General features: G+C 44.6%; 1 protein-coding gene across 27 annotated transcripts in view; it reads left to right on the top strand.

The window, feature by feature from the left end:
- Positions 1–13986, top strand: part of LRRFIP1 (LRR binding FLII interacting protein 1) — a 458695-nt gene that overhangs the window by 191627 nt on the left and 253082 nt on the right. For all 27 annotated transcript variants that reach the window (XM_085645079.1, XM_085645077.1, XM_085645080.1 and 24 more), the window contains exon 2: positions 11705–11791. In XM_085645079.1, coding sequence (XP_085501205.1) covers positions 11705–11791 — 87 coding nt within the window. The remainder of the gene's footprint in view (positions 1–11704; positions 11792–13986) is intronic.

Below are 13986 nucleotides of genomic sequence, written 5' to 3'. Positions count from 1 at the left end.
AGTGGCTTGTTAACATGATTTAAGCACAGCAGTATTGCTGTGGGTCTTATAAAGTACTCGTTGGGCTAAAATTTCATGACGTGGACTTGCTTAGCAGTTCCAGTATATGATAACCTTCAGGGCGGTTCAGGACATTAAACATCAATTAATTAACCCACCAATTGGAATTCGAAAATGACTAACGCAGGGTTGGGTTTTGACGATGCCATGGTTAAAAGTATTCGGACAACCCATTGCCTTTTGGACTCTCAGCATTACGCAACCATTACCACAAACTGGAATGGGAAACGTAAACACCTCTTGAGAAGATACAAGTCAAACAGCCTTACACGGTGTAATAATGACAGAGTAGTTACTGAGCAATAGTGCACCCATGGACTAACAGTAATCAACATGCTTATTGCTCTACACAGTGACAGAGCCCCCATTGGACATCAGCCGTGGGATAAGAATTCCCTGCAGCCCCAACCCTACTGTGATAATATCTGAAGCAGGGTGTGTCTGAAAAGGCATGATTCGTTGTACTTGGATCTTCTTCCTGGTCGCTCACAGACTTTTCAGGAAATCGGGGAGCTAAACTTGCCAGTCTGCCGCGGACTGGGAAAATGTTTCCTTGTAACCCACGCACTCTGGTCACTCTTGACTAAGAACCCCATTTCATCAACCAATACAGTCGCTAAGAACAGTTGAGGAGTTGAATGGCCGTAGAGGTGGTTATTGATTGTAATAATAGTCAATAGAGTATGATGATGCAACATTTAATAATATTAATAACCATCACCTTCTGTATAAGACCACCTGCTGTGTCGTTGCCTCTTGATAATCTTTGATAATCTTGGGGTAACCCTCCCCTTACAGATTTTAGGTTTAACTCGCACACCATCAGCTTGTCTCTGTTCACTGTCCTCCAGGCAGATGGTGACTGTGAGTGCCATGTCTGGTTCAGGAGGTAAACCCTCCCTTTTTAAGGTTAAGCCTGCAAGAGCATGCACTAACGTGTGTTTCTTGCTTGCAAGACACTCTTGTGTCCAAAAAGGGCTTAGAACCTGCCCGTGGCTTACCCATTTGTTGGATTGCGTGGCAATCTTCTTTACAGCCTCATAATTCATTACTGCAGGCCTAGCATAATTTTGGTTTCTCTCTGCGGAGCATGGACCAAGTACTGGCTGATTCAATGCAGTCATTGCCCATCCCCTGCTCACGACGTCATTGACGTACTATTTTGTTCTTTTTAACTTCCAGTGCCCTGCAAACAGAAGGTGCGTGACTGGTGAAATCATGCCCAGCAGGACAAACAAAACTGCAAGTTTAAGTCGAGCCTCGGCAGCGCATGCGCTGCTGCGAGCCATGCAGTATTGGAGTATGGCTTTGAAGCTCCGCTCCTCTCTGCCCATATTTTTAATTGGTTTGTCATTGTCCTTTGTAAACGCTGGCTTCTGAGTCGTTATTATGTTTGTTAGTCCCTCCTTGGTACCGCCTTGTCTGCATTTGTTACTTCCCATAACGACTGGACCTTTTACTTGCCTTGTTACACTGTCTGCTTTATCTTGCCTATGAGCACTATTTTGTTTAATGATTTGTCCCTATACCACCCACTATGTGGCACGCTGCCCACTTTTATTTTAATTATAATTACTAATGGTGGTCCGCTTTAACTATAGCAGCTGCATTTATTTATTTATTTATTTATTTATTTATTTATTTTAGAAGCATTGTCCACTTTATAGTGGTGCGCATACTTTTTTTTATTTTTTATTAGCGCCCATGCAGCGCTATCACATTCATGGAGGCCGCGCCCCTTTCTTTAAACAAGCCACGTCTAAAGAAAGGTGCGCGGCGGCTATTAAAGTGAAAGCTCAACTTGATAAACAGATGCTTTTTTTTTTTTTCAAAGCGTCCCATGCCACGGTTTCACTTTAATGTCGGCCACGTCCCTTTAGCTTGGCTAAAAAAGGAGCGTGGCCTCCATGAATGTGAAAGGACTGCATGGGCGCTAGTAATTTGAAATGCAATAGGTCTCGCATTTGCGAGAGTTTAAGCTATTGCATTGCCAATAGCACAAACTCTAGTAAATGCGAGACCTTTTGCATTTCAAATGCTTGTTTCTATGGTTAATTTTTTTTTTTATTTTGCCATGTCTTCTTTACTCACTTTGCACTCATGTTTTCTTTTGTTTTTGCTAGTGGGTGCTATTCTCAGTACAAATGAAGAGTAGCTTCTTGCAAAGCAACATTATTTTTTTCTTGTGTGATTTCTGAAATGATGATTTAACACATATTTAGGCAGTACAGCCGAAACCACCCCAAGCCAACCCACCCCACCCCACCTCACCCCACACCAATACTCCCCACTCGTCCAATCCGCCCAAGACCAATCCAAACGCTCCAATTCAATCTTCTTCAATTCACCACACTCCAATCCACCCAACACACCCCACTTCAATCTGTCCCAATCCAATTAGCCCCACTCCAATCTAAAACTATCTGTCCCACTCCACTCAAATACAATCTGCCCCTCTTCAATCCAAAACAGGGTGCCCACTTCAATCTTTGTACTAACTTGTTCTTGCGGCAAGCATTCCTCCGTAGCCCCCTTTTTATACACCTTTGTGCAGTTAACTTTTGATCCAGGGCCTTTCGATGGCTAATGGCTCTGGCCCCTGTTGCTCGCTTCATGTACCAAGTCTGTGCATTTTCCTAAATATAGGAATGGATTTGTATACATGAAAAAAGAATGGGAACTCCGATCCAAGAAGTTCTCATCCACTTCGAACAGTGTTTGAGAGCAAGCTGTGAGGGAATAGAGTACTAATTAGGAAAGAGAGGAGAGTGTTTAAGAAGAGGGTGTGAATGGCAGGGATGATGAATTACGATGTGAATGTTGAGGTGAACAAGATAGAGTAGGATGTGTTAAAGGTTGTGCGCAAGAAATTCACAGGTTTGTTACTAATGGGAACCGCTTTAAAGGATTAATAATAATAATAAAAGATTTTATGTAGCGCACAGCTCCTTTGACCAAAATGTCTTGGCGCTGGAGTTCTAACTACAGTGATCAAGCATAAAGCAATAAGCTACATTGAATATTCCACACCACCCGAACACAGCTGTGTACAACTGAAATCCAGAGCGCGCTACACAGGAGGTACAGCGCATTTAGGCCAGGCTGGTTGGCCAGTGATGCACTTGCAACAGAGTAGCCAGGTTGCATCCAGCAGACTTATGACGCTTCAACAGACTCCTGCATCGGTTCGATGTAGAGTACTGGCACATGGCACTGCTGGGTGGTGCAGTTGAAGGAACAGGTTTTAAAACCCACTCTAGTGGCATCTGTCTTTGTTTCCTCAACTGGTTCTCCCTTGTCAAAATGCCACCTGTCCGCTCCAGCTGACTTGTACTGGACAGTCCTCCTTGGATTTTGCCATCCACCCTTTCATTTTTTACGACGGGGGGAGATATTTTTGCCGGTCTCTCCAAGATAAGGGGGGGTTTATAGTCACATTATTTTTAGGGTAGGCTGGTTAATATACACCTGGTTGGGATGAATCAAGTGTCTATCAGAACAGCAGTCACTAAGCTGCTCAGTCAGACTCTGTTGCCCAAGCAAGTGTAATGATTTGTAGTTGGCCTAAAGCAATTTAGGTTGGCACAGGATGATTGCCCATCATTCCTTGCCTAACACCAGGGGCGGCTCCTCCATTAGGGCGTAGGAGCGTCGCCCCACTGCTTTCTCGGAGTGCGAGAAGCAGAAACACAAAATGGGTATTTTCAATACCATTTTATGTTTCTGCTTCTCACGCTGCGAGAAAGCAGAAGGCAGGGTATGCCTGGTTGCGGGTGGGCGGGTCGGGGAGGAATTGCTTGCCCACTGTTGTGGACCCTGACTGTTTGGTTGGCCCTTTTGGGCCAACCAAATCAGTCATGCGCACTCTACATTTTCTCTATGTAGACTGCTAGAGAAAATGGCCTCCCTACAGGCGCCTGGCTGGGCATCGTCCGCACCAATGACAATGCTGCTATTGCAGCATTGTGATTGGCTAAGGGGAGGGAGCCTGTAGCTGCTTCCTGTTCAGCAGGCCAGCAGCAGGAAAGCACAGACCCGGCTAGGAGCGGAGGTGGCACAGGACCCGGTAAGGTAAGTTAAAAACAATTTCCTCCCCCCGCGCAACCCCCCATCGGCCCCCCTCACCCGTGAGTCATGTGAGCCGCGACTGCTAACACTTCAGACTGCTAGCTCTCAGACCGCGAGGAGCTACAAAATAGTTTTTCTAATGAGTGTTGGAGCCAGTGCACCTTCACTATACAGATGGTGAGACCCATAGCGGTGGCAGTCACTTATCCCAAAATTCTGGTCCTTGGTGAACTGAGCAGAGACACTGGACCCTGGATTTTTATGACTCCGTTTCTAGAATGAATGACCAAGCCACCCTGTTTGGAAACCATTACATGTGCTACATGTCTTTAAAAGGACTGTTTTATGGAATTCATGCTGGCAGCCGAGTCACGACGTATAGAGGATTCAATGTGTGTTCACCCACTCGCACATTTATACACAAATGGACCTTTAGGATTTTGTAGCCTTCAAGGGAAGCTATCCGGAATGTCCCTGAACTCGACCAAACTTGGGAAGGAGTACTTCAGTAGTCTAGTGGCGGTTGGCATGGCTCGCGGGCAGCGTTGTGATTGGCCTGAGCGCCGTGACACACAACTCAGCCAGGGGCTGGAGGGTTGGGCATGTTCTCCATGGAGGCTGCATGGAGAACAGGGAAAGTGTGCATGACTGGTTTCGGCGGCCAGAGAGAACCGACCAGTCATTGCGCACTTAGGAGTGGGCAAACTACTCCTCCCCTGCTCTGAGAGTAGAGCAGCCCCTCCCACCCTCAAAGCAGCAGAACACGATGCATAAAATGATAATAACTCATAAGTTATTATCATTTTATGTTTCTACTTGGCACGGCTTAAAAGCAATCGGGCAACGCTCCTCCGGTAAAGCGGAGGAGCCGCCTGAGTGGTCCCCCAGCGTCTGTCAGGGTTCTGTGTTCGCATCCGGCTGTGCTGTGGGTTGTTGCAAGGGACCGTAGGGTTTGTATTGGTCACGCTCCACGTATTTCCTCCCTGTGAAATTTAGAAAAGCCCCGCCAATTCGAAGACCAGGCTGCTGGCCTATTCAGAGAAGAGCCCAAGCTTCCGGGGTGCAAACATCTCTTTTGCACCACTACTTTCTGATTCCAATGTTCGTGTCTCAGAGACTGTCCGTATTCTAGCAGCGCAACAGTTGTGCCTCCTCAGTCAAAAAGAACAGGCCTCTGTCTTCACCACTCCCGTATGTCCCAAGCACTAAACATATACATGCATTCTTAGTTTAATCCCTTGTGTGCCACACCCTTTTCCCGCCCTGTGCCGGGCGTTGCATTAGCGGGCGGGGTTCATGACGAGCTGGACTCGTCATGGGCACAGCGCAACCGCGGCCCATGACGAGTCCAGCTCGTCATGGGCACAGAAGGGGTTAAAAGAAAGTAACCCATTGTACCTGGCATAACTAGAATTCTCCGGTTCAGAACGCGAACTCCGCACGGACTATTCAAGGGATTATTTACATGAAGTTTTAAGGAACAGCATTTGCGTACTGACAACAACCTGTATTCGGGGGAAACACCGGTCCCTATTACAAGGGCTTGCCTCAAATAGAATTTGGTGAATCTCTGGACACAGTATTTTATATATAATGACCAGCCGGGTCAGAAGTAGAACCGGCGGAGAGGACATAGAAATTAGGAACTAAAGAGCCTGACAGCCCTGAAGAAGTCGTGGGGTCTCCCCCTATCTACGAAACGCGTGTTGGCTGGGCCTTTTTGATTAAAGAAAAAAGAAAAAAAACATATGAACCACTCACTCTCTTCATTGTTTGTATATGTTGACTTGTGATATTCGCATATGATTTGTGCGTGTGCAAAGGATAAGAATTGTTTCAATATTGATATCAGGGTCGAATCATTTGAGGGTCTAGGGTGTTTCCCCTCACCTTTAGCACTGCTGGAATAAATACCATCTCGCAGTACGCAAATTCTATAGGCGCCTAGTCCCCTAGTTAATGACACCCCATCAGTGTATTATATTTAGAATTGAAGTTGTAATCAGTGTAAAAAGTAAAGGTATTCTTTTCGGTAAAAGGGTAATTTATTGTCTAATCATTAGCCAGGTATTTATTAGTATTTTGTTAATAATGCCAATCTGACATCTTTCAATTTTTGCGACAGTAAAAATGGATTTGCTGTGAACTTACAGGCCCAAAACCTAAATATGGATCAGATTTCATGGTCTGAAAAAGCCAAATTCGTGGTGAATCTCCTTATCTGCAGTGCCTCAGTGAGGATGGTATGATATATTGGCACGGCCTAAGTTGTGGCTGGGCCTGAGGCATTCTTAGTTCAGTGTTTGCTTGTGTGGAGTATGTGCATTGGTGTAAGATGTGTGTGCATCATGTAAATGAAACTTTGGAGGGGGGATGGAGGCGTACAGGAAGGAGGATACCTATAGGAGGTTGGGGTAGGACTGCATGCGCAGGGCCGGCGAGGATCCAAACGCAGCCCTGGCAAATGTTGTCTGACCAGCCTCCATAATGCAATTAGCAAGCAGTCACGGCAAGCGGACCCCCCACTGCGAACCAGTTCCATATATTATTAAATACGTTAATTAATGGAGCATCATTGCATTATCGGGCGTCCTCTCTAGTCGGTATGCACTGAGAACAGTGGTGTAGCAATGGGGTGATAGGCCCTAGTGCAAGTCAGGATACTAGACCCCTTGGTAGTAAAGCATGATTCGGTGGTCCCCTCTGAGCCCCAGTGCCACTACACCTGCTGCACCATTGCTAACTAAGCCACTGACTAAGACCAAGGGGCCTGGCTCAGATCTTAGAGCCCATGTACGAGCCCTCAAAATATGATATGCAAATTATACAACAAACCTCGTAAAATATGATAGTCTCTTCAAAGTTCAAAAAATGTATTTCTTTAACATGTGGATGTTTTGACATTAAAGGGGGTACATTATAGCACTGCATTGAGAAGTACTTGTTAAAACTGATAGTTTTGTAGGACTGCTGCTAGTCGGAACTCCAGTACTTGAAAGTGCTTTCATAAGTGATAATAAAGAAAAATAGTTTTAGATAAATCAAATATTTGCCCAAGATCTCACAATGTATGCAGGGAAGCCACGATTTAACCGGGTTTTCTAGTTTCACTCTGTAAAAATCGGACAAGAAATGGATATCTATTTTTCTTTCCTTATGTCAAGGCTTCGTTTTTACCTCGTAGTACATTATTTTGCCGTTTTTAAAATACAGTGCAAACCCCATCCAAAGGTATTGGAGCACTTTACATGAACACCAATTGCATTACACCAGGTCACATGCATTGTTTATAGGTATGGGGAGATTCTGTAATTTGCCCACAATCGCAGGATGTTTGGCCGATGCTGAGACACGAACCTGGTTCCCGAATTCCATAGTGGGCATCTCCGGCCATAACACCATATCCCAGGTAAAGGGAGGAAGAAGCCACATGAAAGCTCGGCTTGTTATGGATTCGAGGTTCCATAAGGACCAGGCTGCAGATGCGAGTCTGGCTCGAGCTATGAGTCGCTCGCCCACCGTTACATAAGAGAGAATAAACCCCAGCTCAGGCAAGCACTGTGTGTCTATAAAATATATAGCCTTTCCACTCTACTATGAGACCAATTCACATGATTGCATTCAGCCTTCTGTTGAACAAACTATACTTAATTCTCAGGTGCATTATGCAGTAAAGCATGACAGCTGCTCGTCTGCCGGTGGCAATTGTTGGCCTTATCAACTGTCAGACCAACTGCAAAAACAAATGTTTATTTAAGTTCGCGCAGGCAAATACTGATCGGCACGCACTCTTTAAAACCTTTTTATGTCGAGCCTGGGCTGTGTATGCGCTGCTCTGCGGCATGCTGTATTGGAGTATAGAATAGAAGCCCTACCCACTCTTGCCCATATTTGTCATTGCCCTTTGTAAATACTGGCTCCTGATTAGTTAATAGGCTTGTTAGTCCCTTCTTAATACCGCCTTGTCTTCATTTGTAACGTCCCATGAGGACTGGCCCTTTTACTTCTGTTGTTACACGGTACGTCTTTATTAGTCTGTACTAACTATTTTCTTTAATGAGTGTCTCCTACTACAGGCACGACATGCTTTCCTGCAACATTCAGCGCACCATGCGTGCTTTCACTTTCTGAGCAATCCGGGATAATGGCTGCCACTTCTTTGAAAAGGTTTCGCATTTACAAGTTTGAGCTATTGGCATTGTAAATGTCAATGCCCTTTATTTATGTGATAATTAGCAAAACAGATAAATAAATGACATTATCATTTACAATGCCAATAGCTTAAACTCTCGCCAATGCGAGACCTATTGCATTGCAAATGCTTGTTGTTTTTGCAGTGGGTTTTAAAGTGCTTTCGACATTTGCTATCTCCTTGGTCCCAGCACGAAAACCAGCACACTTATGCACCCCCAGCCTCCCAGAAAAAGGCCTTTAGTACCCAATTGGGAAGGGTCGTGTGTGTTTTTTTGGCTTTTTTTTTTTCAGGGTAAAAGTAAATAGAATGATAGAAGGGTGAAAGGAATGCGTGAGATAGTTTAATGTCCAGGAGAGACCTTATAGTGCATGAATATTATAGATTCACATGCTGTGCGTTATTCCTCCATTGTTTGGCCTTGAGTAGTGTCTGTTTTCATCAAAGTTTTTCAAAAGGGAGTAGACCGTCGGTATATCTTGAACAGCTGATGATGTAGTGAACCCTTAAACCACAACTCTGCATCCCGCAGTGTGCATCTTTGGGTTGCTGGAAGTTACCTGAGCAGAAGGAAGAGGCCGGTGGCGGTGGGAGCAGGTAACCTCATGCGCAGGCTAGGGCGAGAAAAGAGGCAAGAAAGGTGACAACAGGGGTGATTGTGGGTGACGTCTTTCTGTCTCCACCCTCAGAAGGTAGCAAAGGTGGCAGGTGTTGTAATACAAGAAAGGGCGCTAGGACCCTGTCCCCCGTTGGGTAGTGAAAGGAAACCATATCTGGGATTCCCCCGCGGACCTGGTGCTTCTGCGCCTGCTGCTCCATTTGTAGCTGCAACCCTGTCTGCTAGAGTTCCTGTGCCGTGTATACACTCGCAGTGTTTGCTGGAACTGTCTCTTACAATGTGTCCCTCCCTCTCTCCCAAACACACGCTTTCTGTGTCCATACACCGCTGCGTTCCTTGGGACAGGTTGAGGTCATCTCTGAGTGCAGGGCAATGTCCGGACTCCGGTGCTTTCTCATAGACGCCTGTTATGGCAGTGATATCACCCGATGTTTCCTTTCTATTTAAGAAAAAAGGACCCTTAGGTTGAATGAGTAGCATTCACATCGGGACACGACAATATATCACGTGACCCTCCATGGAAGGACTGGACGTCCTAGACTTTTACCAACTCCCACGCAGGTGGTGGAGAACATTGCTTAATTTGTAAAAGATAAGCACTTTTGCTGAGGAGGCAGTGTGTGTGGGCTCAGAAGGCCTTCCTTTCACGGCCACTGTGACCCAGGGCCACCGCCTCCCTGCTTGTCCGTCGGCTGCAGTCAATCTGCCTGGTGGGCAGCAGCACCACCAGCGGGGGGGGGGGGGGGGGAGAGAGAGAGTAGTAGTCCCCCTTTTGTTTGTTCTCCTTCATGGAAATAGGTCTGTCGAGACACTCAAATACTGAAGGGTCACTCATTGATTCTCTTCTGTTTCTGTGCCATTGAATGACTAATCTGTCCCTGCTGCTCATACCGGGAATCGGACAAGGAGGTCCCTGAAATATGTGTTGGTAGTGCTCACTGGCACAAATTAACCACTGGTAAGGAAGGCGTATGAGAGGTCAGGAGGAGTGAGCAACCCTACCAGCTATCGCAGTGTGGCCTCGATTAGATGATGTTTTAGAACGAAGAGACAAATGTTAAGTGTGCTCTTTTCAACCCCTTACTCATCACTGACAATTACTCTTAATTCACTGGTCATTATTTTGGTATCAACACTGACCCAAATCAAAATTTGCTAATTTTGTTTTTTTTGGGGGGGGAGGGGGGGGGAGGGGTCAATGTAAAGACAAGTGTTGGTAAAGCTAATGGGTCTGCCTTTGTCGAGCTGTTGCGATTTTTTTTATTTTTATTGCAAGCATGTGCCACAAAAATAAGACAAAAAAAACTTGCTGCCACCTAAAGGTTGTGGGCATATGCTTACAGTAAAAATATGAGATTAAAAAAAGTGTCCATTGCGTATATTTAGAGACCTGAATGGGTGCTTCCTAATAGGCGTGTGTACTTAGAACAGATATAGAATCTCTTTTGAGCTTTTATGCAAGAAATTGTTTCTTATTGATGCAAAGAAAAGTTGCTATGGTTGTGGCTAAAAGACTGACACGTTGACTTTGCCAATTGTTTTTTCTGTTGCATGAGTATGCAGGAGTCACGACGTGACTGCATGGCTGACAATCTTGAAATTGGTTTTCTACAATAGAGAACTGATTCCAAGATGGCTGCTGATACGTATACATCGTGACCTGTGGGTGGGTTTGCATGCGTTGTCACTCAGGCAGCCATTTTTAATTAAATGATCGAACATGGTAGATGGCCATGTTTGATCTTTAAATTAATACATTAAAAAAGGGAAATCCAGTAGCGTGAAAAAGGGTGTGAGCGGCACGGCAGTCCTTTGGATACATTTATATATTAAAATATATTTTTAACATAGGAAGCAGGATGGCAGAGGGCTGGGTAGCATTGGGAGGCAGTGGGGGGGGGGGAGGAAATGGAAAGAGTGTTATTGAGTGGGGGAGAAGAGCGCTAGGAAATACATGAACTCCCATGGAGAGCTCCATGTAAAATTAGAGTGCCCTGAAGTATGCAACACTGAGACGGAATTGTTCTTGCAAGGCACAATGCAGAGAGAAAAGCTATTGAATTAGGAGCAGGCAAATGATATACCCAGTAAAGGCATCCAATCGTGAGCAAGCGGCTGGCCAAAAGCCCGCTGTTAAGTATGTGTTCTGATTTAGAAACAAAAGGTCTCAAATGGACAGGTAATACTCTTTGTAGCGGAGACCTAAAAATGATAAATAATGGAAAGAAAAATAATTAGCAGAGTAAAGTGTTGATCCACCAGCTGTGGCGCTGAAGAGTTCTTCTTTTACCCAAATGTGGGCATGTGAACAGGCAAAATTCCATCACTATTAGTACAAGAGAGCGAGTGGATGACGGCTTACTTATTGCCGTATGCTGTGATGAGCAGAAGCAAGATGTGCCTGACAGTTGAGGAAACCAAAGAAAGAAAGCGTCTGACCTAAAGCCACTCCATGTACGTATATATGTATTTCTGGTTCCTGACTTTTTTTAGTTTTTTTCCGTAAAGCGGGCAAGACAGCTTAAGCTGTTTCTAGCTTTGTCACACCTAAAAAGGACCATGAATGTTAGAGCTATAGGAATGGATCTGCACTCGGGACTGTGGACCTTTTGTGTTTTGCAAGACGTTGCTATCTATAGAGGACTTGCAGCTCTATGCCTTTCCACATTGTGGTGCTCACTGTGAATTTTAAGTAGCGTTGCATGTTCTTTTACACAGTTATCTTTCCACACGTTAACTCTTTTCTGTTCCTTTTCTCTCTGCAGGCGGAGGCCCGACTTGCCGCAAAGCGCGCCGCACGTGCAGAAGCTCGAGAAATCCGTATGAAGGAGCTAGAACGGCAACAGAAAGAGGTATGTGAGCAGCCTTGGCTGCAGTATTCTGGATCTGGGGGCGCCATGAACAAGAAAAGGGGCCCTTTAATGGTGCTTGGAGAACTGGCTAAAATCATTGCAAGGTTTTAGGAGACCAACTGTTTTGGATGATGAGAAAACCTACCCACTTATGAGCATGTCTAAGAAGTTAAATTTAAGTGCACTTAGTAATGTTGATTCTAATGGATACTTTTTCCTCTGCAAATGTTTTATCTTTGAAGAATGTGTTTCGATGTTTTACGTCTTTAAGCACATCCTTAACTCCATGAGATAGTGAATGTGCCTATTTTTGTGCAATCTGTTCACAATAATTTCTTTGTTACTTTTGGTGATCTCTTTGCCAGTCATCAGTCAATGCCTCAAATATTGTCTCCCAGAAAATCTGAACTTTACTGCAGAAAACTTTCATGTCGATCTAGTGTCCAACCTCTCCTTGGCATTTCACAAAATATATATGTCAAGTAGTTTTATTTTTTTTATTTTTGTTGGTGTTAAATGTAGATGGAAACAATCTAACATCCATTCTACAGACATCTGAATCTGTCTTTATCACGAACTGGTTAGTTTATATATAAATATGATACTGAACTAAGTTTAAAAGATCATTTAAATATTATGGGTAAAAATGTACCATTGAATGTATAATATGATTTAGTGTAATTTACGTGCTACCTACATCGCCCTACAAGAACATTCCTAGATTTTTCAGTGTTGCACCCCCTGAAAGTCATAGCCTAAAAAAGGAGGTATTAAATACTTCATGGAGTCATTGACATGACTTCAGGCGGGGGTATTTGGGGTGGTACACCCCCTTAATAAATGAATTACCTCCTTAATAGTTGGGTACAGATGGTTTTAGTCGGATATGTTGAGCTGTCTGTTGGATTTCACCTGAGATTTTTACATATACACAGACAAACACACCTTCTCGCTCGTCTGTTTTGAAGGTCTTAAAAATATTGCTTATTTTTGCAAAAGATTGTTGGGAAATCTGAAGCTCACGCACCCCCAGTCTTACTGACTAAGATACACCAGTGCGCAGAGCTCTCTAGTATCCGCTTTTTGAGGTTGCAAAAGCAACAGGCAGTACTTGTTAAAAGGATTTCATATTTTGTGGAGATCTGGCCCAATTATTACTGTCTATGTTGTTCTGCTTTCTTTGATGGCATGATGTTTCTTGTTTTTACTCTGCCCCAAAACAATCTTGCCTGCTATTTGGCATGACTGTTCTTTGTTTTTCCTGGGCACTCCTTGGAGCTTACTTGGATATAATGTAGCAGTCCCATGTAGTCTATTCATGATTGGTTTAATTTTCTTGTTTACCCTGTCATTGCCTTTTATTTTTCTAAATGGCAATTTTGTATTTTTCTGTGCATCCTTTGGAGATGTTCTTAGGCTGGTGGCATAAAATACCCCATAGCAATAACTGTTCATTGTAAATAAAAACGTGTGATATTTAAGCTGGTGATTTTTTTTAGTTTTTACTTAAGCTTATTTATGCTATCTCTTTGGCCGTTTTGTAAGACAAACGTTACAAACTGAATCGCTTCTGGGTTACTGATCTACCTGTATGTTACAAATGGAATTCCTGGTTGGCTGGGGTATGCACCTAGGCCAGGCAGGAATCCTCACTCTAGTCAGGGTCGTCTAAGTACACCCTAAAAGATAACATGTGCTCACCCTCTGGTAGCTTGCCACGGAGCAGTCGGGCTTATCTAAAGAGGCAGATGCGTTGTGAAATGCGTGGACACGAGTCAAAGATGCGACGATATTTCTCCACGTGCTGATGGTGAGGCGTCGGTTCCATACACAGGTGCCGGAGTCGAGCGGCGTCGAGCATTGCGCCGGGTTTCTTCATGCAGTTGAGGGCATGCGTCCTTCTCTCCAAGCTTCTGCAGCAGTGATACGCTGTCTGATTCATCGATCTCCGGACACACAGCTCTGGTTCTGATGTGATGCACCAATTTTTACTTCCACAACCGGGTCGATGCTCTGGTTCTGCTACACGCAGACAGGCGATGCATCGTAGTCCATGCTGCAAGTGCCTGGGACATTTCCAGTGAGCCAGGCACAGGAGAAGGGGTAGAGACTTCGATATCGCTGAGCTTCAAGCGACAGGAGTCAAGCCAACAAGCCCTTGGAGCACATTTATTGGGAAGGCAGAGTTCAGCTCT

Source organism: Triturus cristatus, chromosome 3_1 (genome assembly GCF_964204655.1).
Source record: "Triturus cristatus chromosome 3_1, aTriCri1.1, whole genome shotgun sequence".
NCBI classification, from domain to species: Eukaryota; Metazoa; Chordata; class Amphibia; order Caudata; family Salamandridae; genus Triturus; species Triturus cristatus.
Note: the sequence above shows the minus strand (reverse complement) of the source record. Positions and strands in the feature narration are given on the sequence as shown.